General features: G+C 42.3%; 2 protein-coding genes across 5 annotated transcripts; one reads left to right on the plus strand and one right to left on the minus strand.

Annotated features, from left to right (window-relative positions):
• Window positions 1-1,743: 1,743 nt before the first annotated feature.
• On the minus strand, window positions 1,744-16,291 carry LOC116395513 (uncharacterized). 4 transcript variants are annotated; one of them, XM_031869458.1, is made up of 23 exons: window positions 15,865-16,291; window positions 14,935-15,013; window positions 13,870-13,935; window positions 13,665-13,771; window positions 11,221-11,469; window positions 10,523-10,632; window positions 9,969-10,087; window positions 9,163-9,487; window positions 8,882-9,009; window positions 8,047-8,169; window positions 7,923-7,956; window positions 6,809-7,036; window positions 6,192-6,655; window positions 5,809-5,936; window positions 5,491-5,607; window positions 5,279-5,395; window positions 4,579-4,674; window positions 4,306-4,484; window positions 4,122-4,168; window positions 3,950-3,993; window positions 3,609-3,677; window positions 3,309-3,459; window positions 1,744-3,131 (listed from the first exon to the last, which is right to left on the minus strand). In XM_031869458.1, exons 2-23 carry the CDS (start codon window positions 14,986-14,988, stop codon window positions 2,994-2,996), a joined length of 3,093 nt encoding a protein of 1,030 aa, XP_031725318.1. In that variant the 5' UTR covers window positions 14,989-15,013; window positions 15,865-16,291; the 3' UTR covers window positions 1,744-2,993. The 4 variants fall into 4 exon arrangements, with proteins under 4 accessions (XP_031725318.1, XP_031725319.1, XP_031725320.1 ...); XM_031869459.1 differs by lacking the exon at window positions 13,870-13,935; XM_031869460.1 differs by lacking the exon at window positions 15,865-16,291 and having other exon boundaries at window positions 13,870-14,819; window positions 14,935-15,008.
• Window positions 16,292-18,127: 1,836 nt separating this feature from the next.
• On the plus strand, window positions 18,128-24,187 carry ftcdnl1 (formiminotransferase cyclodeaminase N-terminal like 1). The gene is made up of 5 exons (XM_031869543.1): window positions 18,128-18,260; window positions 18,653-18,741; window positions 19,289-19,444; window positions 21,280-21,468; window positions 22,894-24,187. Exons 1-5 carry the CDS (start codon window positions 18,142-18,144, stop codon window positions 23,328-23,330), a joined length of 990 nt encoding a protein of 329 aa, XP_031725403.1. The 5' UTR covers window positions 18,128-18,141; the 3' UTR covers window positions 23,331-24,187.
• Window positions 24,188-24,785: the final 598 nt, after the last annotated feature.

The raw sequence follows: 24,785 nt of genomic DNA on the forward strand, positions 1-24,785 counted from the left end.
CAAGTCCGGTCGTGAAATGTCATTCGTTTTGCAGATCTTTTGGTCAGAATCAGAATCAGCTTTATTGGCCATGTATGCGTGCACATACATGGAATTTGACTCCGGTTACACTATCCGTATTACTCTCATCATACATACACACACATGAAATATATACAATAAACAAGAGAAATATAAGAAAAACAAGGACATTTAACAGCTATATACAATATAAGTATAAATATATCCCAAACAAAAAGTGTGTATACTGTATATATATATATATATATATATATATATATATATATATATATATATAATACAATAGTGCAAACAGAGGTAGTAGTGCAATATTACTTATTTATTGTTCATGAGAGTGACGGCCAGTAGAAAGAAGCTGTTCCTGGGTCTGGTGGTTTTGGCGTACAGAGCCCTGTAGTGCCTACCAGAGGGGAGGAGTTGGAACAGGTTGTGTCCAGGGTGTGAAGGTTCTGCAGTGATCTTTGGTCATAAACCAACCAAAAGTACAGGACAAATTAAAATGTTGACGTTATCCTAGGGGAGAACTAAATGGGCACCAAAATCATTACGATACAGCCTCTGGGTACCATGACTGTCAGTACAAACAGTTAAAGATACTTCTTTCAAAGCCACAAATATCAATCTCATGGAGGCACTCAAGGAAAAGATCAAGGAATCACCAAAGTCTTGGGTACACCATCTGAGAACCATGAATGTCTGTTCAAACCTTTGTGCCAATCCATCAAATAGTTGTATAGAAAGGATTACAATTAGTTTGACAGTTAAAATATATATATATATATATATATATATACACGTCTCTGTGTTAGGGTAAGAATCCATCAATAAATTGTGTTTCTCTCTTTGATTGGCCCAATGGCCCTCTTCGTGGTGCAGGTGTCAAACAAAGACCTGGCCATAGCCGTTGGCTGAAAAATGTTGATCCTGTACCCAGAGATCATGGATGACTAGCCATGGAATAGGAGCCAAGTAGGCCTAGAGGGCAGTGGCTGTACTCAGACGGTATCAGTGCATTCCTGAATGAGGGATTTCAGTGATGCTGCTTCTAATACTGCGGAGTACACAACACTGCACAGGCCATGCAATCCATAAACATGTGTTAATATACACACAGTTGCCAGTTTATTAGGCACGCCTGGCTCAAACGAATGCATACTAGGATATATTTCAGGACTGTTGTATTATTACCTTTAGCTAAGTGTACTTAATGAATTGGCAATGAGTGTAGATGTTGCATACGCCTGATGGCTGCAACCCACTGCCATGCAGAACAGGGGGGGGATTACTCAGAGTCAGACTGAGAGGGGATCCGACACGCTGAGACAGTAAATGCACCTAAGCCGACCATGTAACCCTCTGGACAGATTATATTGGCATTGTAATGGACAGGCATTTCAAAAGGAAGCCTTTGACCCGAGAAGAACAAAGTTGGCTCCTCTGGTCAAAAAGAGAATTATTAAAAAAGGGTTTGCAGATAGATAGATTGATCAGGAGCCAAAGGAAACTTTTAATACATAAAAAGGAATAAACCGGTTTATTTACAACACAGACATTACCTTTCCGTTTTAGTTACCCAACTGTAATCCTCATCTAGTGGGACAAGCATTCAAGAGTCAGGACCCTACTCAAATATTGTCCGGTTGGTATTTAATCATAAAAAAACATGCTGGGCTTGTTTAACTATCTAGGTTTGTGGTTACAGATGAAAACAAACAAGTGTTATTTGGTCTACAAGTTTTAATAATATCATTGAAACCAAAGAAGTTTTGGAATCAGCTTCTGTACATTCATCGAACACAACGCCTAGAAAACATTAAGGGTTAAAAGAGATACAAACATCTGAACAAAAAGGGAAAACACTACACAAGACTCTCTGCTGAGAAGAATTTAGGCAACAGTAGTGACGGACAGCAATGTCTCTTAGGTCTGAATGTAGTAGCTTTTACGTTTGATAGCATAAGATCACACATGCTAATAATGTATGTACACCCCTGAACTTTATGAAAGTTGTATTTCAATAAAATAATTAAAATGTCTGACTATCAGAACTATGATATAGAATGTTATATGCAAACTAACAACAGTAGCCTGTATTGATAGTCTTACATCCCAATTTGGTCTAATTCAGCCAATTTATGCAGGTAAAGTCGATCTATTAGGAACCATCGCTGTGTCCCAACATGATTTTAGAGTTTGTGGTCGATCAATTTGATGATAGTTGGTTTCCACCTGTAGAGACTGTCATGTTTCTGATCTAGCACTGGGAGGCTCTCAGGAGAACTGAAGGAGGCACTGAGTGACTGAACGTTTTTCCCTTTTTTAGCATATTTTCAAAAGAGACAAAAGATAGAACTGAAATTTAATGACGGGATTCCAGTTCCCAAAGGCTTCAAGTTATCTTATAATGAAATTTGGGTCGGCCACATGGCAAATGTATGTTATACTGCGCCTGTGTTCATCCAGTGAAGGTGTACCTATGCAAAGAATGCAGGACCAGAACAGGTTTGATTAGAAAACCCATGACAGATAAACATGAAGTCACATGACTTCAAATGCCCAACAAATGTCAGCAAAGAAAGCAGAACATGTCAAATCTAGGCGTTACCGTTGTTACACGTTTACACTCTTTCTACATACAAAATAAATACAAATCATTGTTTTTATAAAAAAAAAAATCTTGCAGCATAAAAACAATCCGTAAAACGTCATGGCGTGCAGAAACAATTTCATGTCTAGACGTAATCTATTATAAAAACAGCTACTTGTTTATCTTCATGTTCACTCACAGGATCCAGAGACAGTCAGAGGTTTACAGAGGTGTGGTTCGAGTTAATGTGGAATAACAATAACAGCATCTAATGCAAAGGAAATCCTTTTAGTTCACGCTGAGAAGTCCGCCGCTCACTATGAGCGGTGCTTTATAATGGCTACAGGAATGGGACGCACTGAACAGAAGAGCTGCTTCATCCCTCTTATCCCTTCGTACCAAGGTTCTGATCTCGGCTGAGGTTAAGTACCAGATCTCGGATTTCGTCTCTTTTCCTCCGCACCTGCTGCCGTGGAAACCATTGTTGTAGGTGTAGAGGGAGGTCAAAGTGCACCACAGGGTCCTGAGAGCAGAAGCAGAATTAATTTTCTATTACCGTGTACATGCTTTAAAACATTTTAATGTCCCACTGAGCTTCAATCAAAACATGAAGATTTGAAGGTGATGCTGATCTAATAGTACATTTAAATGTGTCAGACTACGTGAGCCCTAGATAAACTGATGCCGTCAACTTCTTTACCTTCAGAAAACTCTCGACGTATTGCAGCAGGTAGAGGCCGCAGTCGCTGCTGTTGTCTTGAAGGGGAACTTTGCAGTGCGAGCTTTGCATCTGATCAGCGCTAAAGTCCGTCGATGAACCACGACGGACCTCCCATTCCGACTGTAAGTACCTGAGGGACAAACGCACATTATCTTCCATCCATTCATAAACACAAACACACACACACACACACACACACACACACACAGACACACAGACACCCACACACAGACACACACGCGCTGCAACAGACGGACGGATTAGAAGTCTCATACTTACTCCCGTAAGAGTTTGAAGACTCGCTCGTGGAGAGAAAGTTTGAGGGAATCCATGATAAGAATACACGGCCTACAGAAAAGAGAGAGGCACGTCTGTCATTCGATGTTTACGGGGCAGTGTGTATGCGAATGAAAGCAGACCACCAAGACCATTTATTAACTGTTGTAGTATGGATATATGAAAAGACAAACCTCCGAGACACAGTTCAGACTCTAAATATATCTGAAAGTAACCATCACAATCCTTTTCAACCAAAGTGCTTTACATTTAAAGACAAACCAGTTCTTATTGTCATGCATCAGGCAGCAGAATAAAGTGACTCTGTGTAACCGCACACTCACCTCTTGCTAACAGTTTTCTTCTGGAAGGTCTTTTCTGTGCAGTTCTACAAACAAAGACAAAATGACACCGAGTAGACTTGGAGGAACAATTAAAGATTGTTGAACATTTGTCAATGAGATTAAAGAAAATCGAGTGTTATTCCTCGTGAGTAGAGAACAGAATATATCTTACCACTGGACCAGGCGAAGGGTCTTTAGTGGAATCTTCTTGAGGCTTTTCTAAAACACAGGAAACCAACCATGATCTTTGCATTCACAACATAAATAAAGTTCCTGAAATGTACAACAAAAACACAGGATAATTGCAAAGACCGGCCGTAATTTAATCTCGTTCAGTGTCATTTGGTCAAACATACCCGTCTCTGTGTCCAAGCCGTCACTGTGGTTTAATGTGGGCGGTGTCTCTGCCTCGTCCTTTGGGCTTTCAGACCCCTGAGCCTCTTGTTCCGGCAACTCGCCGTTTGGACCACTCCAGGTCTCAGACTTTGGCTCGTCCAGTCCAGGAAAGCAGATGACAACTAAATACCAATGAGCCCTAAACAGACAACACAACAGAGCAATGTGACGCATAGTGTGATATAAGGAAAAATCTCCGTACAATACACCTCTTCATGATGTTTTTAACTCACTCCTGATTGACAGGGACAAACAGGAAGTCCTTTTTGAAGATGTCAACATGGCGTGTCCATGTCTTCACCCGTTGGTGTCGCCTCTGCCTCTGACAGCTGGAGGCACACAAAAATAAACAGTAATTCACATACATATAATCAACTATAGACACTAGAGAGTAGTGATGGGAGGTCCACGTCTCATGTTCCTCCCGTACTGGCTCCGTATACCGAGTCTGTAACTCTCAATATATCAAACTTTTGAGTTTTGGGAATTCTTGACCACCAAGAGCGCAGGGCCAGTGCCGAGTGGAAGCAATTCATTCTCCATTTAACTTCCAAGATATTAAGTTGAAGGCTTCACTAAGCTGATAATTTATGAAATCATAGAGCATCTTATGCTTATGTTGATTCTACTTGTTTATTCTTTTTACGGTACATCTACAAAAATCATGAAGACATAAGTATCTTGTAACATGCCAGTACAAGAAATGGAAATAATAAAAATATGTACAAATATGCAGAAAAATGATAAACACTGTTCAGGTTTGTGATGGAGTTTCAATTCTGATGCCTTGCCGTCATTTGGTAATAAAACACAAAAAGAAGAAAGATTTTGTCATTGTCAGCCTCAAAGAGTGCAAGGCTGTGGCTATTTCCTGGAAGCAGCACATACGAAAATTCGCAACAGAAAAGATGAATTTTTGGCAGCACTACGCACGAGTCGGTGGTGACGCCTTCACTGGCGTTGTCCCTCCGTGTCAGCTGCTTGTAAAAGAAGCTGCTGAAGATGTGGGAGCGCTCGGCCACAGCGGCAGAGGCATTCTGCAGGACGTATCTGGTTCAAAAACACATCGACGCGATCGGTTCAAAAGGCGGATCTCTTCCCAACAATCTTTGTGAGGAACGAAAATATTTCAATGCATCACTTACTTGAGGTAAAAGTCAATGATAACGTCATTTAGGAAGTGCCCGGTGTCAAGGCAGCGCAGGTCCTCCATTGTGACGGTTATTCCTCCTTTCAGTGGAGGGGGGGGGAACTGGATCAACCTAAGCAGAGGTGGAAGAAAGAAGAGCCACTTTACACTGGCAGTAGATGAATGATGTGGCAACAGCTGTCCATGCACAGAGAAACCATACATGTGAAGGTCATGCATTCAGAACTGCATTGGCTGCAAGAAGCCACGTGCCAACACCTGCTGGGTCCGGCTGCATGAGAAGCTGCACATATGATAAGGTAGCTTTACTTGCCTGCGAGCCAGGCCCTGATGTTTAAATTTAGTCATGCTTGAGTGTGGTTTACACATGGACACGAGGTAGGATCCTTTGGTTCTACGATGGCACAGCGTGTACACAGGAGTGGGCTCCTTCTTCTTTTCCTGAGGGAGGAAATTCACATCACAGGAGCAACATGTAATAATTTAACACTGACCATGTGAACAAGTGGTTCCCAGCCTGGGGGTCAGGGGGACAGAAAATAAGTCTGAGGCGTTGCAATATGATTAACAGGAGATGATAAACAGTCAAATATAGCAAAATACCACAGATTTAACCGGGCACAACCAGTAAACATATGCATGAGGTAGATACTGCTTTGTTTTAAAGGCCAAAAAATAACTTGGGAACAAACTTACCTCAGGCCGATGGAGCTCCTGCTCTTTCTGATCCTCCTCAGGTTTGAGTTGCGTCCCCGTGTCTTGTTCCGTCTCTGTCTCTTGTTCCGTCTCCGTCTCCAGCTCCAGCACGTTCTCCTTCTGCGACTCAACCTCCAGCAGGATGTGAGGTGTGGCGTCATCGTCCGTATCGCTAGGTGGACCATCCTGGTCCGGGTCTAGACTAGAGTCAGTGGTCTCCAGGCCGAGCAGAGACAACAGATGAGAGTCCAGTCCAGTTCTTCTGATCAGCTCAACGCTATCATCCAGAGAAAGAACAGGAGAGCGGAAGTCCTCCAAACAACTGATCTGGTCTGCATTGTGGATGAACTGTTCCTGTGTCAGACTGTTGAGACAGTCGATGTCCAGGAGGGAGCGTAATAACGCCCCCTCCATTCCCACCACAGCATAGCTCAGCGTCAGCAGAATGAAGGGGCTCACCTTGTCTGTTCAAATAAAAAGAAACCATAACACTGTTATCATGCACCGTGCAGATTTACATTAGGAATAATGTGACGCATCAAACAATACAGAGCGATTGCAGCCTAAATACTACGCGTCTCCAATAAGCATTAAATGTGAGGTTGAAGTGTGCTCACCAGAGCTCGTGTTTCCGTCTTCTTTGACACACAGCTTCAGGAGCTCTCGCTGTGTAGCAGCTGCAGCGCTTTGTGACACACAAAACAGAAGGACGGCAACGGGGAGAGGCTCCTCGCCATCCTTAAAGTGAAGCTCCCGCTCCTCCAGCTCCTGCTGTTCCCACACGCTGTACCTCCTCAGGTCTTTACGATCCAGGGTTAATACCACCTCCACCTGTTCATCGGCGTCTGGAGAGAACGAGGTGGTGAGCTTAGTTCAGCAGCTCGCCAAGTCTTTGTCTTTACCACACTAAGAAGAATGCCTCGCACACAAAAAGAAAACAAGGACACACCTCACATGTTCCCCTCCTGTAGCAGTAAATACTTTCCATCAACTTCAAAACCAAAGAAAGTCAATCCCATCTTCCATCCAGATTTAAGCTTCTCTCCGTAGATGTTCCAATCATGCCACTGCAGATGCCTAAATACAGCTTTAGAGCTTTCCTAATCAGTTAGTGTGAATCCTACGAACATTTTCAAATCATAGAACATAATGTTTCTACGCTCAAATCGCCACATTGTTCCTACATCCTGTAGGTTCTTGTGAATCATGCCGAAGGCTTGGCTCAAGGATTAAGTAATCAGCCGTTATTCATTCAAAACGTTATCTAATCCAGACTCATTTTCCAGAAACAAAACTTGTGCTTGCTAGAAAATATGTTGCTCGGTTTGCACAAAATATTTCACAAAACTATCATGTCACCCATTTGTGTTTAACAAACATATGTCAAAGCCAACATCACACCTCAAGAAATGACCACCTTAGTTCCCCTGAAGGGCAGATTTCACAGGCTCAGAAGGTGAAAGTGCACTTGAGGGTCTAATCCAGGAACACACACACACACACACACACACACACACACACACACACACACACACACACACACACACAATTTAGCATCTGAAATAGACCACTAAGCTGTGAGTGGATGGTGTGCAGACAGCATAACCAAAACAAGCAGTTTAAACAACCCACACCAAAGAGCTCAAGCAGGCCACAGTTCCTCTACAAACACTGTGATTTTACTTCAGTGTACTTGATACCAACGTTTAAAATAACTACTCACAACATTACCTGTCAGTGGAATTATGATTTGTTGGTCTGCTATCTGTGAAAGAGGCATAAAAAAAAGAGGTGTTACGCCTCATGTCCTGAAATGTGATACGAATACTGAGTTTATGTAGTTTACACAGTTTACCATGATGTCTCCATTGGCTTTCCCTTGGTATCCTCCACAGTGCAGCGTGGAGAAGGAGTAGTCTATACTGGGGATCGAAGAGACTTCCAATGAACCAGGAAGATCTACAACTACACGCAACACCTGCAACACACAAACACACTCAGCTTGGAGAAATGTGTGCAAACAGTAGTACACAACTACAGTACAATAACCCCAATACTAACCCCCAATACTACGATGAGATCGAGCTGTAAGGACAAGCAATATAGTTGAAACCAGTCTTTACTTTTTCAATTTAATATTTTTCCAATTCCAATATTTTTAAGCCACTATGTGTAGCTTTTAAAACGCCCTTACCTTTGCGCCACCTAGTGGCAGGAACACGGATTGATGCTGTAGTTGACAGCAATGCCTACTGCAACTTTTTGGTATCGTTATAAAAACATCGCTCTCAATAAAGTCTCGTTAGCTTGAGAGGGAATGGGGGTTATAAAGTACGTACAAAACTAAATAAATCTAGAAAAAAGAAAAGATGAGTTTGTTACAGCAGGAAAGTCAGTGACCTCGTTGTGAAAGGAAGCTCGTATGAGGCTCCTGTTAGCTTCTGTGATCTACAACATGCTTTTTCATATATGGCTACATTTAAAAAAAATAAAGGGGCACTGTCCTGCAAACATGGAGGCATTTTAATCAAGAAATGTAGAGATGCCCCGATCATGTTTAGAGATCTATTTCCGCTCTGGTCTTATGGAGTCAGATACAGGACTACGTCATCAGTCGAAAACATGCTTGATCTTTTATAAAATGTTTTTCTGAAGAGGTACGGCTCAAACTAAATACACATTCTGCCAACCTGCATGTGCTCTATATCTGAAGCGTCTTGCTGTTTGGCCACAGCTTCCTGTATTACTCCGTCTTCTACAGTGACCAGTGTGCTGGATGCTGCGTCACCACTCTCCTCATCATCGCTGGACAGCACAACTGGAAAAAAAAAAAGAAACTATTTGATTATGCCCGTTCTTCCAGGAGCCAGTTTCAGAAACAGCTGGCAGAAGCTCAGTTCTTCTGTTAACTGAGTTTCTGCACAGAATGCAGCTTCCAAGTCTAGAAGATCTCATCCTGTGTTGTACTCACTGGGTTCAGAGGTTATAGTTGTGTTGTCCTGGCGAGACGATAGACTTCTTCTGGGGGTACTAATAGAGTCTCTGGCCTCCGAATTAGGACAGATGGTTGGGAGCAGAACTTCTGTTTGATCATCCGCTCCCACCGTGAACTGTACAATGGTACGGTCCAGGCTCTCCAAATCTCCGTCTTCCCCACTTTCCTCCAGACAAGCGCGTGTCGGTGCCCGTCCTCCATCTCTTCTGTCTTCTCCGCTGAGGCGAAGCACACTCTCGCGGTGGCGTTTGGGGCTGCCTGTCCCATTGCACTGGGACTCTTCATCCGTTTTTTTCCTCTTCTGTGGAAACAGCACAGAACGCAGCACCTCAATTTAGGCGTTAGTTCATCAGATAACTCGTGCAGGTGTGCAAATATGAACTACTGATATCGAGAAAGAACAACAGGCTGATGGGTTTTAAAACGTATCTGGTCAGGGAAGTTTTAATGTACTATTTGTTCACAAGTGGCATGTAAAGCTTTTTGCTGGATATTCATAATTTCATCCACTTAGGTGAAAACTTCCGTGGCTTTTACATTCATGTGATGGTATTCATTTCAGAGTTGTGCCGTGTCGGAGTGCCATGGAAATGTTACCGAGTCCTAAAATTGACTCAAGGGCGTATTCAAGACATGATGTGAAAAAATGCAATCACTTTAACATAATGAGGTGCACGTCTGGTCATTCATTTAAGCCTTTAGTGGTAATGTTTGGATGAAGTCTACTCCTTGGCTGGACAGAGAGTTCTGAGGCTTTCTCTGCGGCCCTGCTCGGTACTCACCAGACTGTGCTGCACTTCTTTTTCTGGATCAGTCAACCGGTCCTTGATGCTAGCTGGGGGGAACTCATCACAACTTCCTGTATCCACGGCAGGCCCCCAGCTAACTGACAACCCACAATCTGTATGAGATGGATAAATACTGATCAAGCTATCAGGCTAAAATAAACACAGGCAGTACTGACAGCCTGACTGCTACTACTGCTACCACTATGATGAGAAAATAGAGAAGACATGCGTGTAAGGGAATAGCTGAGCAAATCCCGTAGCATTTTATTTCAGATGCTACATAAAGTGTAGCATCTGAAATAAAGTGTTTATTTACTCTGGATAAAGCGCCAGCAGTATCAATACATCGTTCTCATTGGAAGAACCCTTAAAAGGACGTACGAGACAAAGACAGGGAAAAGTAGCTAAATGTAAGCGTGACGCTTTCAGAGTGGTAGCAGAACTGATAAAGTCAAAGTTTTACGAGAATAACCCGGTGAAATACAACGGTCATGAAGAGCACCAGCACATCAGCAACTGTGTGTCTGAATGCCGTCATGTTTACACACCTACAACTTCAGCGAAGTCGTCTCCGTTGTCCTTTCCTATTATCACCTCTTCAATATCTTCCATTTCCACGTCACCATCAACGTTTTGTGATCTTCCCCTGAGTCTTGACCTAAAGAAAGAATGAAAAGAGTGAAAGAATTAACACATTGCTCTGATTATGCCAGAGGCAAAACTCTCATTGTTTAGCAAAAGCCACACAAAGTAGAGTCAAACTTAGTCATTGGAACTTCATATATGAAAAAAATGTACCGAACCAAAGAAATTGGACAAAAACACAAAAGCAGAAACACATACTTGAACTAGAATCTAAGCTGTGAAAGCTTTCCGTGAGGTATTATTCCAAATAAAATCACCACGTTTTGTTCCTGGAAAATACTGAGAGCCAAAGATTCAGCCGGCAAAGCCAAACTCCATTAAAAGGTGCCGGTGAGCAGCTGCAGTCTGGCTCCTTGTTCATCAGTTAGACACAGAAACAAAACATGGTCCAGGTTGAAAAATAGCGAAGTGAACTTTTAAGGTGAAAATAAATCTTCAGGAAGTCATCAATTAAAAGCGACTTGTTATTTTTACATTTTGCTAATTATACAGATTAAAACATACACGGTATAACGTGATAGTTAAGCTTTAGAGGTGCTGGCAGGTGGAATTGGTTACCTTTGGACAGAGCCATAGTATTGCCTTAACAGGGACTTCCTACCTATGAGCGGGCGAAGAGGTGGTCTTCTGGTTGCATTTAGGGGTTACACTCTTGTTCTCATCATTCCTGGCCTCCCTCTGTCTAAACCTCATGTCTCTGCAGATCAGGGGCTCCTCTCTGGAGCGACCACTCTCCCTCCGTGTACTTGACCCTCGACTCCCAAAAGCACGACTCTGTTTTATCCTTTCCATGTACTCCTTGCCGGGTTCTGTCTCTAGGACATTGGTCAAGATCAGACAAGGCTTCTTCCTACAGGATGAAACACAGAAGCAGTTATTCACAACCGTCCTAGAGCAAAGTATTCAAGGTATTCTAACTTACAGCTCATCTACCATCGCAGGCCAGACCTCGTGTTTACCACAGGATCCAGAGGGAGGGGTGTAGATAAGCCATGTGTGCGGTCATGATAAGCTTGGCCTTGAGTCACGGTGCGCATAAATAAATAAAGTTTTCTTTAAGCAGGTGATAGAAAAGTCATTTTCTCAGATGAAAAGGCCGTAACGACTTTATGACCAAATTTCTATGAAACATTGAGGAGTCATGGTGTTAAAGGTTTCTGTACAATCAGTGAGGAAAGCATGATACTTCTACAATGTTTGTAACATCACACCGAGAGCATTTGTTTCTCTCATGCATGGAGCTGCATCACCGTTAACATACAGCGATGTCATCTGCAAAAACGTCGTGTACGGCTGATCAGTTACAGCTGGGAATGTTTGTTTTTTTACATCTAGATAACAACAACACTAATAAATCTGAAAACAAATACAGTAAGACAGAAGTTAAAAGTTCAGTACCAGTCTGTGAAAAGAGGGTAAATTAATGAGCTTAATAGAGTAAAATAATTACAATTATTCAGTCACTGAAGAAATAAATTAACCAGTTTCAAAAATTGCTGTTTTCAAATGAAGATGAGATACCTCTCCCCAATTAAAATACCAATCAAATCTAAATAAAAGAACACCTGTACATTTAACATACAGTATCTGCACAGTCATCATATTAAAAGTAAAACAACTTTGTGTAAAAGACAATTTGAATATATATATCTCATAAATACATTGAACTCCAAAGGTGCAGCCTACAATACTGCTTTAGATGTTCAAAGGGTTAAGAAATTAAAGTTAGAATTTTAATATTGCTTATGAAAAAAAACTAACACTGCTGTAAATCATTTCAATAAAAATATTAGAATTTTAGAGTGAGAGCCCCATCTTGTGAAAGTTTAAGAAACTGCAATCAACTCTACAGAGCACAACGTTTATTTATTTTGCACCGCTTTCAACAACGAGGCGATTCAAAGTGCTTCACATGAGACAGAGACACATGGAGCGCTGCAGCAGCTGAATAAGCTGAATAAGCACATAACACAGTATTGCAGTGCAGCTGGTTTGATTCCAGCCGTGGACCGTTGTTGCATTTCATACAACCTACTGAACACCAGGCAGAGATGCTCGGTGTTGAACGGCGGCGATTTCAGGTCATGCCGGTCAGCTTAGTGGCATCCATGAAAACCATTTGCAGCTTCTTATCAGTCTGGTGAGCCCCGAAGGAGAGCGCTGTTCTCTCCATCGTCTTTGGAATCAACGAGGTTGGCGTTACGGATTGTGCCCGTTTGGGGCGCTGGACTCTTCGTGAACACTCGCATGTCCAGAATTAGCAGTAGTCATCTCTACTTCTGTGTCAATAATAGAGAGTGTCGAAGTGTCCTTGAGCAAGACAGCTGAACCCCCGACTGCTCCTGGTGAGCAGGTTGGCACATTGCATGCAGGGCTTCAGGACTGCAACCAATATTATCACATAAGCAATCATTTTTTTGTGAGTGTGCGAGTTAAACTTCCACATAGTCGCATTCATAATCATAGTGGAGCAGGAACGTCAGCCTTCTTTTCCATCCTTGTGGGTAGGCGCATAGGGAGGGTGGACCGTGCACTTGTCACAACATGTGCTCGTAAAAAACACATTTGCGCACGAGGAGCAGAATATTTATTGCAGTGGTAATAATTATTTTGTCTAAAATACAATTATCTTCTTCAATAAATCATGACAATCATGATTCTGATGAGCAGAGAGGTATAGCGTAGTCCAGGGTACGATGCTGTCAGTAGTCCACCGAGTTACTGTTTGGGTGACGTTGACGTTGTGGGGAGCAGACGGCAGTTGAAAGTAGATTATCTCAACTCAAAGTTGTCAGAAATGATCCTCCCGGTGATTTAGTTGTTATAGGAAATCTGTCTGAACGTGTTGCAGTTTTAGATATCATTTTACATATCGGCGAATCCGAGAAGAGCTTCTGCACTGTAGCGAAGCAGGAAGTGAGCCTAGTTTAGTACAGACAACACAATGGGTCTGTTTAACTCATAGGCAGAACAACAACTAGGAATTCTACGCTGCAATCAACACCCTGAAAAAGTCCTTCCGTCTAAACCAACTAGTCTGCTTACCTGGCCATTTCAAATTTTGCAAAGTTGTGATCAAACTGCATGGATCCATTCATACGCTGTGAACTACGATGTCTGCGTTTGCAACCTGCAAATGCAGTCCAGGAAACCTGATGAAGGGAAGGAGAGAGTCTCAGATATAGTCCAGAATAACCATACTATCACCGTGACATTTGTTCATGTGGTCACAACAACAGTATCGCTGTACCTGTCTTTCTAACTTTCCACACTGTGATGAAAGACATGGCATGGAGATTTTGAGCGGGTTTTCCACCTAAAATTCACAGTGTGGTTAGTTACCAAGCAACAGCCCAAAAGTATGTGTGCAAAATACAGCAAGTGCAAATAAGCGAAGATCGTGACTAAGGCTGGACCAAAATATTTGACTGTTATTTGTTCGTTGGGTAGATTTTGGTATTTGTATAGTTGTTTTGTTTTTTTGTCATGGAGACGAGCTAAGCCTCGTCGGAGTTGCTTATGTCGGAGCGTAACCCACGGGGGGGGGGGGCAGAGCTGAAGCCTCTGAACGTGACTCTGAGGTACGTCTACACTCGCACACACACAGAGGGATGACGAGAGGAGAAGCTAAGCGCAGACTGAAGCATGTGTGTAAAGTCAAAAACAAGGCCTATAAACAGCACTTGTGGACTCAACACGACACATTTCTTTTTTAGAAAAAAAATGTTCGAGTGTGGGACGGAGCAAATCTGCTGCTGTAATGACAAGTCTGTGCTGCATTTTAACCGGGAGGTTGGTTTATGCTCACTTGTAAGGATTTGATCATTATCTGTCTTGGGTAATGGATCCTTTTTCCGTGGTCACACAAAACAAGCAATTTAAAGAACAGAATTTGGACCTGTGTTACATTTTCTGACATTTTATAGGCCGCATGGTGAACTGAGAAACTGCAAAAGTCCATAATGAAAATAATATTTTGTTGCAGCACTGGTAGCAGCTAATTATGGTAGCTGTAGCGTAGTAGCAGCTTTGACTATGCTTAACGATTATCAGCAAAAAAATGTCTAACACTTACTGAGATACATTTCTTTTAACAGCAGGGAAGTGGGTTCACTGATCAACTGAATTTAGCAATATAGCAATCACATGAGCAGGTCTGTGTGAGAGTAGAGCCATTAATCCATCCCAGATCACCACCAGCTTGGGATCAACACAAGAACAGCACAATATGAGGGCAGCCATAAAGCAAGCGTCACTTCAGTACAAAAAGGTTGCAAGCTGACATGCATGTCGTGAAAACATGGGTCACACATACCCGGTTATCCTTGTCGACATTAAATGGAATAGTTAAGGCTCTTCTTCGCTCCATGATGGTCCACAATTTGGTAAGAACACTGCAAGAAAAACAAACAAAACAATATAAACGGTCTGTCTCTGTCAAAATGGCAAGGTGGTCAGGAACGTCCAGAATTGTAACACATAAAATAAAATGACATCCATTCTCTAAGCAATAACCAAGCTGTTGCTTTTTGCTAAGTAAAATGGTCCTATTCAAACTAGGTGGCATAATCAAGTAATGTCAACTACACATGTGACATGTTGAGACTGTAAGACCCAGTCCAACCTGGTGGCTCCAATGACGAGCGTTAAAGATTACTATATAGAAATAGACAATATCTCGCAGATGGTCTCGTTTGCTTAACAAATCCAAAAAAAGATGATGCACTCTTTAGGAGATGAAAACCTGAGGGTAAAAAAACTGGATAGTAACCTGAAAGATATCTATTAAATTCCAAACAATCCGATGAGGCCTGAACTAGAGATGTTCTTTGTTTTAGTCAATTAGAAAACATAAAAAATAAACACTGCGTGGGTATTCGTTTTACATTTTCAAAATATGGCAACACCATTGTTTCTCAGATGGCTTTTATTTATTAATTTGTTTGCTTTTCTTTTCCTTTTAACCCTGCACAGTTGATTAACCCCATACTACTAAAAGATACTTGCACATAGAGCAGCTGTAACGCTAACGTTACCCGTTCAAAACAGGGCACCCCTATGATAATTATGGGAATTGTTATGCACCCCCCGCAACGACCACCTGTTAAGAGTTTTGAAATAATGAACACGACAGAAACTGAAGACTTTAATCTGATTGCGGTAGCATTAGTCGACTGGGCTAGCTTGCTAGTGCTACGCTACATTGTCTATGATGCTAGCTAAACGTAGCAGAGATAAAGCTTACCCGAGGCCGGGGCTTCTCTCGATATCAACAGAGAATATAAGGAGTGTGTATACAACTATTTCCAAACCAAGGTTTCCAACAGCACCTTGTAAACACTGTAGAGACACATTTTGCCGGTCCCAATTCACTTCACAGGCGTTTCAATGCTACTTCAGCAACATCCGGTGATCACCGGAAGTGTTTCGGGGGAAACAGCGAAGTGCACAAAGAGGTTATAGATTGTTCGCGGGTTCTGATGGAAGCCCACCTATTTGGAATAGGTTACTGCAATATATTGATTATGTCATCCAGATATTGTAATTAACTAAGCAAAAGCTCGGTCCGAGGCTTCCCGCGACCGATATAGATTAATAGATTGACCCCGATACTACTATTTACAGCTCTGCTACACAACAGCAAGCCATTAGCACTTTCGCGCATGTTTTTGTTTTTGATTCCGGAGAGACGTGAGAGAAGAACTCCTTTGTACTTCCGCTTTCGTCAGTTAACCACACCAGACCGTTTAGTTTGTCAAGTGCTTAGGATAACGAAATTAAATTAAACAGATTTAGAAAAGACAAAATTCTTGATTATATATGAGAAAAATGTAAACATAAATATTACAGGCATTATACAGATAAAACAAATGCAGAAAATAGATGCATAAATGTTGTACATTTTAGATTAAGCAAACATGACTAATTTATTCAATTCAGTAACCATTTTTTATGTTGTGTGGGTTGGATCTATGTATCATTTATTTATTCATTCTTCATTTGGAAGGGACATAGACAAACTAAAATACTGCTCTGTAATGCATGTAGCTGTTTATAGCCATTGCAACACCCGCCCCTTAATATGCAAAGTTTATTTAAGCTTTGCATGTTAAGGTACAACATTCTTAAACTCAGCCCTGTCTGGTTTGGGTTATTCTTCCTGATATACAAAGTACATACATACGTAGACAATAATAAGTCACAAAAACAGTACAAATAATAAAACAACTAAGCACGCAAAAGATGAATAATTTACACAATTGTGCAAAATACGTTACAGGCTCGAAGCAAAATTTTGCGTCCAACAGAAAAGACCGGTTTCCAGTAGGTTGTAAACAGGAGCGAACCATTTTGTACTTATTCTCTCATCTTTAGCCACAAGTGCTAAAGTCTATCTGTGTGTATTTGCGTGGACTGTGCATGGAGGTTGGTGTTTACGTAAATGCGCTTTCCCCCCGTTGATCAGCACCAAAGAATGCACTTCACATGTCAATGCTGAAAGATCATTTAATGTAACGCAAGTATGCTATTCTTTATGGCCCGGTTTTTAGGTGCAATTTCATGTTTTTGAATTGCAGGTCAGTGAGTTGCTTATTACTCCATCATGGACTTTGAACACTTTCTGTAACTGTATACAGTCGTCACTGATATGGAGAGACACTGTCAGTTTAATACTACCCACAGGACTACTTAAGTTAAACTATTAAACTGTAGCTTCAGTCTAGACTAAAACACATTACACAGATTGTACTCTTGTATATCCTGGAGTCATGCCCTTTAGTTTATTTACAAGTATTTTGTTACTTTGTTGTTCCCGTAGTAAAGGGCAGCTCCACAAACAGTCTGTAGATGGCATCATCATTAAAGACATTTTTATTATTATTTGGAGTGAACAGTTGACATTCAGCAGTTTAAGAGTCATGCATTTATTAAAGATCTCACCCACTTGCCAAAACAACTCACAGAGACAAAACAACACTGTTAATATAAATGCTTATAAGTGACACATTTAAAGGAGAGTAGAAAACAAAAGATGTGGAAAAAATGTTTGTACTTGGAAGTGTGCATACAATCTATGTAACTAGTTCAGCAGCAGCCACGATGGCCACAAGTGACAATTATAAATAATGGTAAATGCTAAGATTATAACAATATCACAGGTAGAGAGGAGTCAGCAAAGTGATTTTAGATACACAGACATATCTATCTGAAGTTTTCAAACAGTAGCAAGTAGCTACCGTAAGCTTCTAGCAGAGCAAATAAACCTGTAGAAGCAAACCTTCTTAATGTGTTGCTTATGAATTCAACTTTTCATTTAGAAAGTGGCATACTTCAACATGTGTTGTCATGCATGGTGAAGAAAGTCATTATCTTGGCTTCGTTGCTGTCAAGGTACATTTGGGCAGGAGTGGAATATTGTTTTATGACTGGCTGCTCTTCAGCTTTTGGTTCGTCTTTAGTCTGGTCAGTGAACTTCATGTTTACATTCTGTACTTTCAGCAGCAGCAGCTACGGTAGAAACATGGCCTCGAGTTCCTTTGGTAGAAGACTGGTGGCTTGTCTTCTCAATGTTTCCGAGGCTCGCAGGAAAGACCTGGTGGAGACTGTGGCCAGGGCAGCCTTATACAACAATAAAGGCAAGTGACATTTAATGTTTTATCACTTGTAATTAATGAGTCTGGGGATAATTATTACTAAAAGCATTCATTTGGTCTCTGTCTTGCAGAGAAAGAATAACTCAACCTTTATTCACAGGCTACGTTACAACCCCTAAGGATGCTAAAGACAGCTAACATCAGTCCGGAGGCTATTCCTCCTGACTATTCCTAATTTTAACCTTATTAAATTGACTTACTCACAATACTTTATTTTCCCACATTCACTTCCCTGTCCTCCATGATGCTGTTAGACATGGTTTCTGGTTTTGATATGTCGCTCCAAAGCTTCATAGTGACCTGAGAAGACTCAGGCGCCTCACCTAAAACATCATTTAAACCTGGGTGATTATTCTACAATTATACATCAGGTGTTAGACGAGAGGGGACCACGGTGCTGAACATCTTTAACGACCGTGACTACAACCGCTCCGTCATCACCATTGTGGCCAGTATCGACTCTATCGGTAAGTATTGAGCCTTTACATGTGTGGCGCAATGTCACGGTTTTACGTTCTTTCTCCTGCTACAGATGAAAGAATAGAGTCAGCTACTTTCTGCAGCAGTACTACAGCTGGGATTCAGTCTGCTCTCCAATCCTCTGAGAGGGGGGGGGAATCCTTTAATAAACTTTGTTAGGGATTTAAACACACAAAAAAAATCAGGATGAACATTTTTTCTGGCAAAGATCACAGTGAAAAGTTTATCTCATTGCATGCTTATCCGCAACACGACCGTCTGGCAATGCAGCCAGAGTTGTCGAGGTTTACAGTTGTTTGTCCTCCACCCACTCCTAAAGACTGAAACAGCTTAATTTAACCACATCTTCTATTTTTCATCATATTGAATTCAGTTTTTTTCAGTCTTGGATCAGAATTTCTGCTGAAGCTAACAAACAACTTTAAATAAATATAAATAAATAGAAAAACTAGTTACATTTCCTAACCATCACATCAGGACTTGGCTTTGGCAGTATGTTTGATGTATTGTTATGTCATTTGTGTTGCACTCAAGGGGAGGCGGTTCTGTCTGCATGCGAGAAAGCCTGCGGGCTGATCGACATGGGCGCCCACAAGGGGGTCCACCCATGTATGGGTGCCGTCGACCTCATACCCTTCTACCCCCTGGGGGAGGAGGTGGGAGTGGAGGACTGTGCTAAAGAGGCTCGGGGTGAGGTGCCATTTCTACATGCATGTGTGTGTGTGTGAGTGCACGTAGATACACGTCCCTGTCAGTTGAGCTTACAGTTGTTGTCCTATGTTGTATCTGTTCATTAGCTTTCAGGGCACCGTCATTTGTTGCCTTCAAATGAGGTCATGTTTACAGTGTTCACGAGAAAGAGGAGTTCATATGAACGCCTCCCTCTTGTATTAGCCACAACCTCCTTAGTGGAAATTTTCTTGAAAGCTCGGAGTTCACGAGTTGTGACGCGTTGGCTGATCTTTTCAGAAAAGGCGGAGGCCATGGAGGTTCATTTTTCGGTGGTTCATTCTTAAAGGAGCTGTATTTAACATACAGAGCATTAGTAGCAACAAACAACTACTTGCTATGTAAAAAATATAGTGGAGTAATACCCGAGCAGAGAGTGAACTCACTCTCCCTCTTTGTGTGATGTCATCCGAGCCTCTCCTTGCTTTACTGATCTAGACGTGCTTTTAGTGCACATGAGCGTGCTCCCCTGGTTAGCTCATGGCAGCCTCTCTGCACTCTCTTTCCCCCTCAGGTAGACACTGTTAGCTCTGTCAGCACTTTCGCCATAGTTTGCACTGTTAGCATTATTAGCACCCTTAGCAGTGAGCCGCCGGCTCGCCGACACCATGTTGAGAACCGTTGAGAGGCAATCTAAATTCTCCCAATCTCGGATCTTGCATGTTTAATATATTGTTATTTTAGTCCTATAGTTTTTCTCTGTAATTTTAAATGTCTGAGAAAAATGTTGACATTCCCAACAGACTCATCTTTTTCCTCTTACATTATGCCTTTAATTTCCTGCAAAATGGTATCCGCTAGCTAGCTTACTAAATTGTTATCCTTGGTGGCTTGTGGATGCCAGATTGTCACGTTATCCCAAAAATAGTTTTTCCCATGGACCTACATTGGAAAATAGATGTCTGTAAATCAGCGGATCATTTTGAGCTAAATCAGCGTATGAACACTTGAATAGCCCTCATTTAAATCATTAGGTCCTGACAGTTTTAAAATGCACTTATATCCGGAGTTATTTTAATACCTACGTTCATGTGAATGAGACCATTCTCACGACTTAACCCCTTGAACACCAAGGCTACTGTGTGCACGACATCCCGTGTTGTAACCATGAGCTCACGAGTTCCATTTGAAGGCAGTTGTGTACTCTGCAGCACCCACCTGCTTAGGACTGAGATGAACAGGTTTTGACTCTATGGCTCAAATAGAGTAAACATAGAGTAAACATCCAGTGTGTGCACACAGGGATGACACATGCAATAGATGTGACTTGAAGTTGCAATTTCCCCTTTGCAGTGGGCAGCTGTAATTTTTCGCTCAACCCTGTTTTGGGCTATTCTTTAGTCATTTACAAAGTATCTGCCTTATTCATCGGCCCTGACGTACAGTATTTGTAATGAGTTCTAGAGCAATGTGTTTAGTGGCTGATGAGGTGACATCTTTAGCTTCCTGTGCTGTTGATTAGTTTCACCGTTTGCCAGCTGACTTAGCAACCATGTGTCTTGCTGATAATAAGCAGCAGCCCAGCATGTGTGCCAGCATGCCTGATGTATGCTAATCTGTGCAGTGTGATTTCAGAATAATAATTGGCAAACTCACTAACAAGCACTGTATTTACGCATGCGCGTAATGAGCAGTCCATGTGTCCGTGTATTTCCCTCCGTCTGAATTAAATCCCCTCAGGTGTGTTTTGTCTGTCACGTTCTCATTGCTCTCGTGCTCCTGAAGTTGCGTGCATGTGATGACATGCGCTCCATTTGCTGGTTAACTAACACGTCTGCGTTCTTGCCGGGGCTCAGCTGTTGCTCAGGGACTCACGGAGCGGGTCCAGGGCACCAGTGCTTTCCTGTTCGGCTGGGCAGACTCCCCCCTGCAGCGGGGGCTGGCACAGAGGAGGAAGGAGATGGGCTGGTTCAAGAAGACGCCAGACTTGCAGGCAATCAGGCCCGACATGGGGCCGCAGCCACAGAAACCCTTTGGCCTAACAGGTGAGAACCATGGGTATATGTCTGGGTAACAAATGTGTTCTAAAGTTCAGCCGAAGCTAATATGAGGCTCCAGAAGTCTGAGTTAGCCAAATTAAAAGGGTATCTGCTGACATTAGCATTAGCTCCAGCTGAACTTTAGGATGAATTTTTGCACATAGCGAGGACTGCTGATTTTGTCCTCCAATCTCTTATGGTGTAGTCACGCTAGCACACTAGAGAGTCATCACTTCATGGCCATTATGGACACGAGGAGTGATTACACGGAACGAACACTGTTTCAATAGACAATATGGCATGTGATGAGAGTATTGAAAGACGGACTTATACTTTAAAAACAGCTGTTGGTGTGACCTACCTTCTGTTATCGTTGTCCATTCTGTTATCCACTGCCGTTTACTTATTCTTACATAAAAACTTGGCAATCATTGCCAATGTCGTGTCATCTCCAGATGTTTCTGGTGCAACATCAAAGGTGTTTGATCGACAGTCTCTTTTGTTTATCTCAAGACAAACTGTGTCAGTCCCTCAGTGTTATGTGGTAGTGTAGTTAGTGGACCCAAACGCACGCACACAGCAGGTTTACTCCAGCCAAGACTTTATTTAACTGTGCAGGAGGAGTCACAGAAAGAACAAACAAAAAACAAAGACTAACTGTCCAGCAAATTAAAGTCACTCCTATAATCTCCACCGGAGTCGGGAGGGAAGCTCAACCGAGGCCGGAACAGGTAGCCTCCGGAGTCGGGAGGGGAAACTCGACCGCACTCAAAACTGAAGGAACAGAAAACAAACGGGTAACGATCTTCATTGAATCGGTGTTCAGACTTACGTGACCAGACTGGTAACCGGAGGGACTGACGCCGCGCCGGGGAAACGCCGAGGTATTTAAGCCAGCTGGGGATGATCAGCTGGAATTCCCCACAGCTGAGCCTGAGGATAGGGGTGTGGTAGAGGGTGGAACACGGGGGTGGAAACTGTAGGCTGACACAAAAACAAAGCATAAGCACATGGCCCACAATAACAAAACAGACAGGAAAACGGAAAAAACAGAAGAGCAGACAGGGATCCTAACACTCAGAGCAAGAGCGTCTTTCTAGATCTGCTATTTTGAATTGTTTTTCAACAGTTTTACAGGGAGAAATCAATTGCGTGAGTGGCAGAATATCCATATTTCACCACCGACACTAGCCTCAGTAGACTATAATGCAATTGAGGAACAACACGTTTGCATTTTGAGGCAAGGTCGAAACTCCTTCACCAGAGAAGGTCTTCATCCCTTCCTTATACAATCGCTGATTCCTCTGCGGTTGTTTTCTGCAATAGCAAAAGCTGTCTGCTGAAAGTAAAATGCAGGACTGCGCTTACTGAAGAAGAGTAAATGAGACGGGTTAAATTTTCTGTGTTCTGATTTTGGCTGATGTCCTGCAGGTGTTGGAGCCGGTCCGTACGTCATGAACTGCAACGTCACTATCGACACCCAGGACATGGCCATGGGACGCCGCATTGCCGCGGCCCTCAGGGAGTCGACCCCGGGGGGGCTGCCTGGGGTGCAGGTGCTGGCCTTGCCACATGAGGGCGCTGTGGAAATCGCCTGTAATGTGGAAAGCGTGAAAGGGAGCCCGACTAGTCAAACGACTGCAGGTGAACCGTGGCCGTGTTTCAGCATCGGCGGCCAGTCTTACTGCCATGTTCCAGCTTCCCTCATCACGGCAAGGGTTGCGGAGCTGGCGGGGAGAGAGGGGGTTGGCGTGATGGGCACCGCGCTGGTGGGGTTCACCCCCCATGAGTGCAGGGGCCTGGCAGAGTTCGCACTGTCTCAAAGGATTGCCGAGTTCTGGAAAGAACAGGGAAGGATCCGTATGTGAAAATGAATCCTTGCCAAAACCAGTAAAACCTCATGCAAAATAACCTCATCTTTGTTTGATGTCACTTTAATTACCATGAGAGTTGACCGTTTGTTAAGCTGCCTTCTCTGTTTTTTTTATTTTCAAGCACTATGCTTCAATTTAAGTAGTAAGGCCCGAGACAAAGCAGTGTGTTGGCAAACGTACCTAAATCCATTGAAGTGTAAACTTCCCCAATCCTAATATAGTTTGAGACTGAGCTTCTAACTTGTTTAAACTCTAATATAGTAGCATCTTGGCTCCCACACAGCGGATGTTCTGGTCCTCAACATGTGACTAATGTAACCCAAAATCCCACACAACAATATCACCAAATAATATGTGCTTTGACTTTGGAGGTAATGCTAAGTTACTGCTGATGCTAGTTAGCCAGGGATGCTAACATTTGCATCTTACGTTAGAGCAGGCAAACCCATTGTTAAACTCATTCTTTACAATTTTGCTCTTGTATTATTTTGACTTTGGAAAGGGACATAGATAAAACACCATTCTCTAAACACCAAACTGGTTCTTACTAGCCTACAGCTCCATGCACACAGCTTTAGCATGTAGAGAAGGTTTAAATGTTTGCTTTGGTAATGCACTTAGCATTCAGTAACTGGAACCATTGACCTGTTTACTCGTTCAGGGCATTTCACTTAATTTACTCATAGATTCATATTACCTGAGATCCAATCCAATAACCCTAATATTGACATCTAATCTTTAATATTGCTAACATTGATTAAGATCACTAATGACTGCATTTATAGATTTTTTTTTTTTTTTTTTTTTTTTGGATGAGCAACTGTTTGTGATAGCATGTTATGAATATAACATTAAACAAAGTAAATTATTGATTAAACATTTTTATCCTGGTATTCTGTTCATGAGGTGGGGGTTCAAGTTAAACTGTGGCAAATATTCCCACATCCTCTCTAACACACCTGTCTGATCAGGGCCTTCCTACTCCGACACTTGCACTGAAAGACATTTGGGGTTTTATTTCAGAATTTCTTCTCTACCAAACCAAGACCCATAAATCCCACAATATCGTCCTCCAGAGTGGAATTTGAATTGTCTTATATATGTGTGTGTGTGTGTGTGTGTGTGTGTGTGTGTGTGTGTGTGCGCGCGCGCGCGCGTGTGTGTGCGTGTGTGTGTGTGTCATTTCCTGTTTAGAACAAATGGAACACTTATGTTTACTGATGAGTCTCTGCTGATGAGTCGTTTCCCATCATTTTCCACCATCAGCCTTGCATGCATGACTCTGTGGGAGAGTCACCATCTGTGTGTGAAACAGCTATTTTTATCACAAGTCATGGACAGAATTCTTCTAGAAACATCCAGCACTTTGGTGGCATGTGTACTATGTAAACTTACCAATTTGAGCGCAGTTTTAAACACACACATACACACATATATATATATATATAT

The sequence above is a fragment of the Anarrhichthys ocellatus genome, unplaced genomic scaffold, assembly GCF_004355925.1.
Source record: "Anarrhichthys ocellatus isolate YVR2014 unplaced genomic scaffold, GSC_Weel_1.0 scaffold47, whole genome shotgun sequence".
NCBI classification, from domain to species: Eukaryota; Metazoa; Chordata; class Actinopteri; order Perciformes; family Anarhichadidae; genus Anarrhichthys; species Anarrhichthys ocellatus.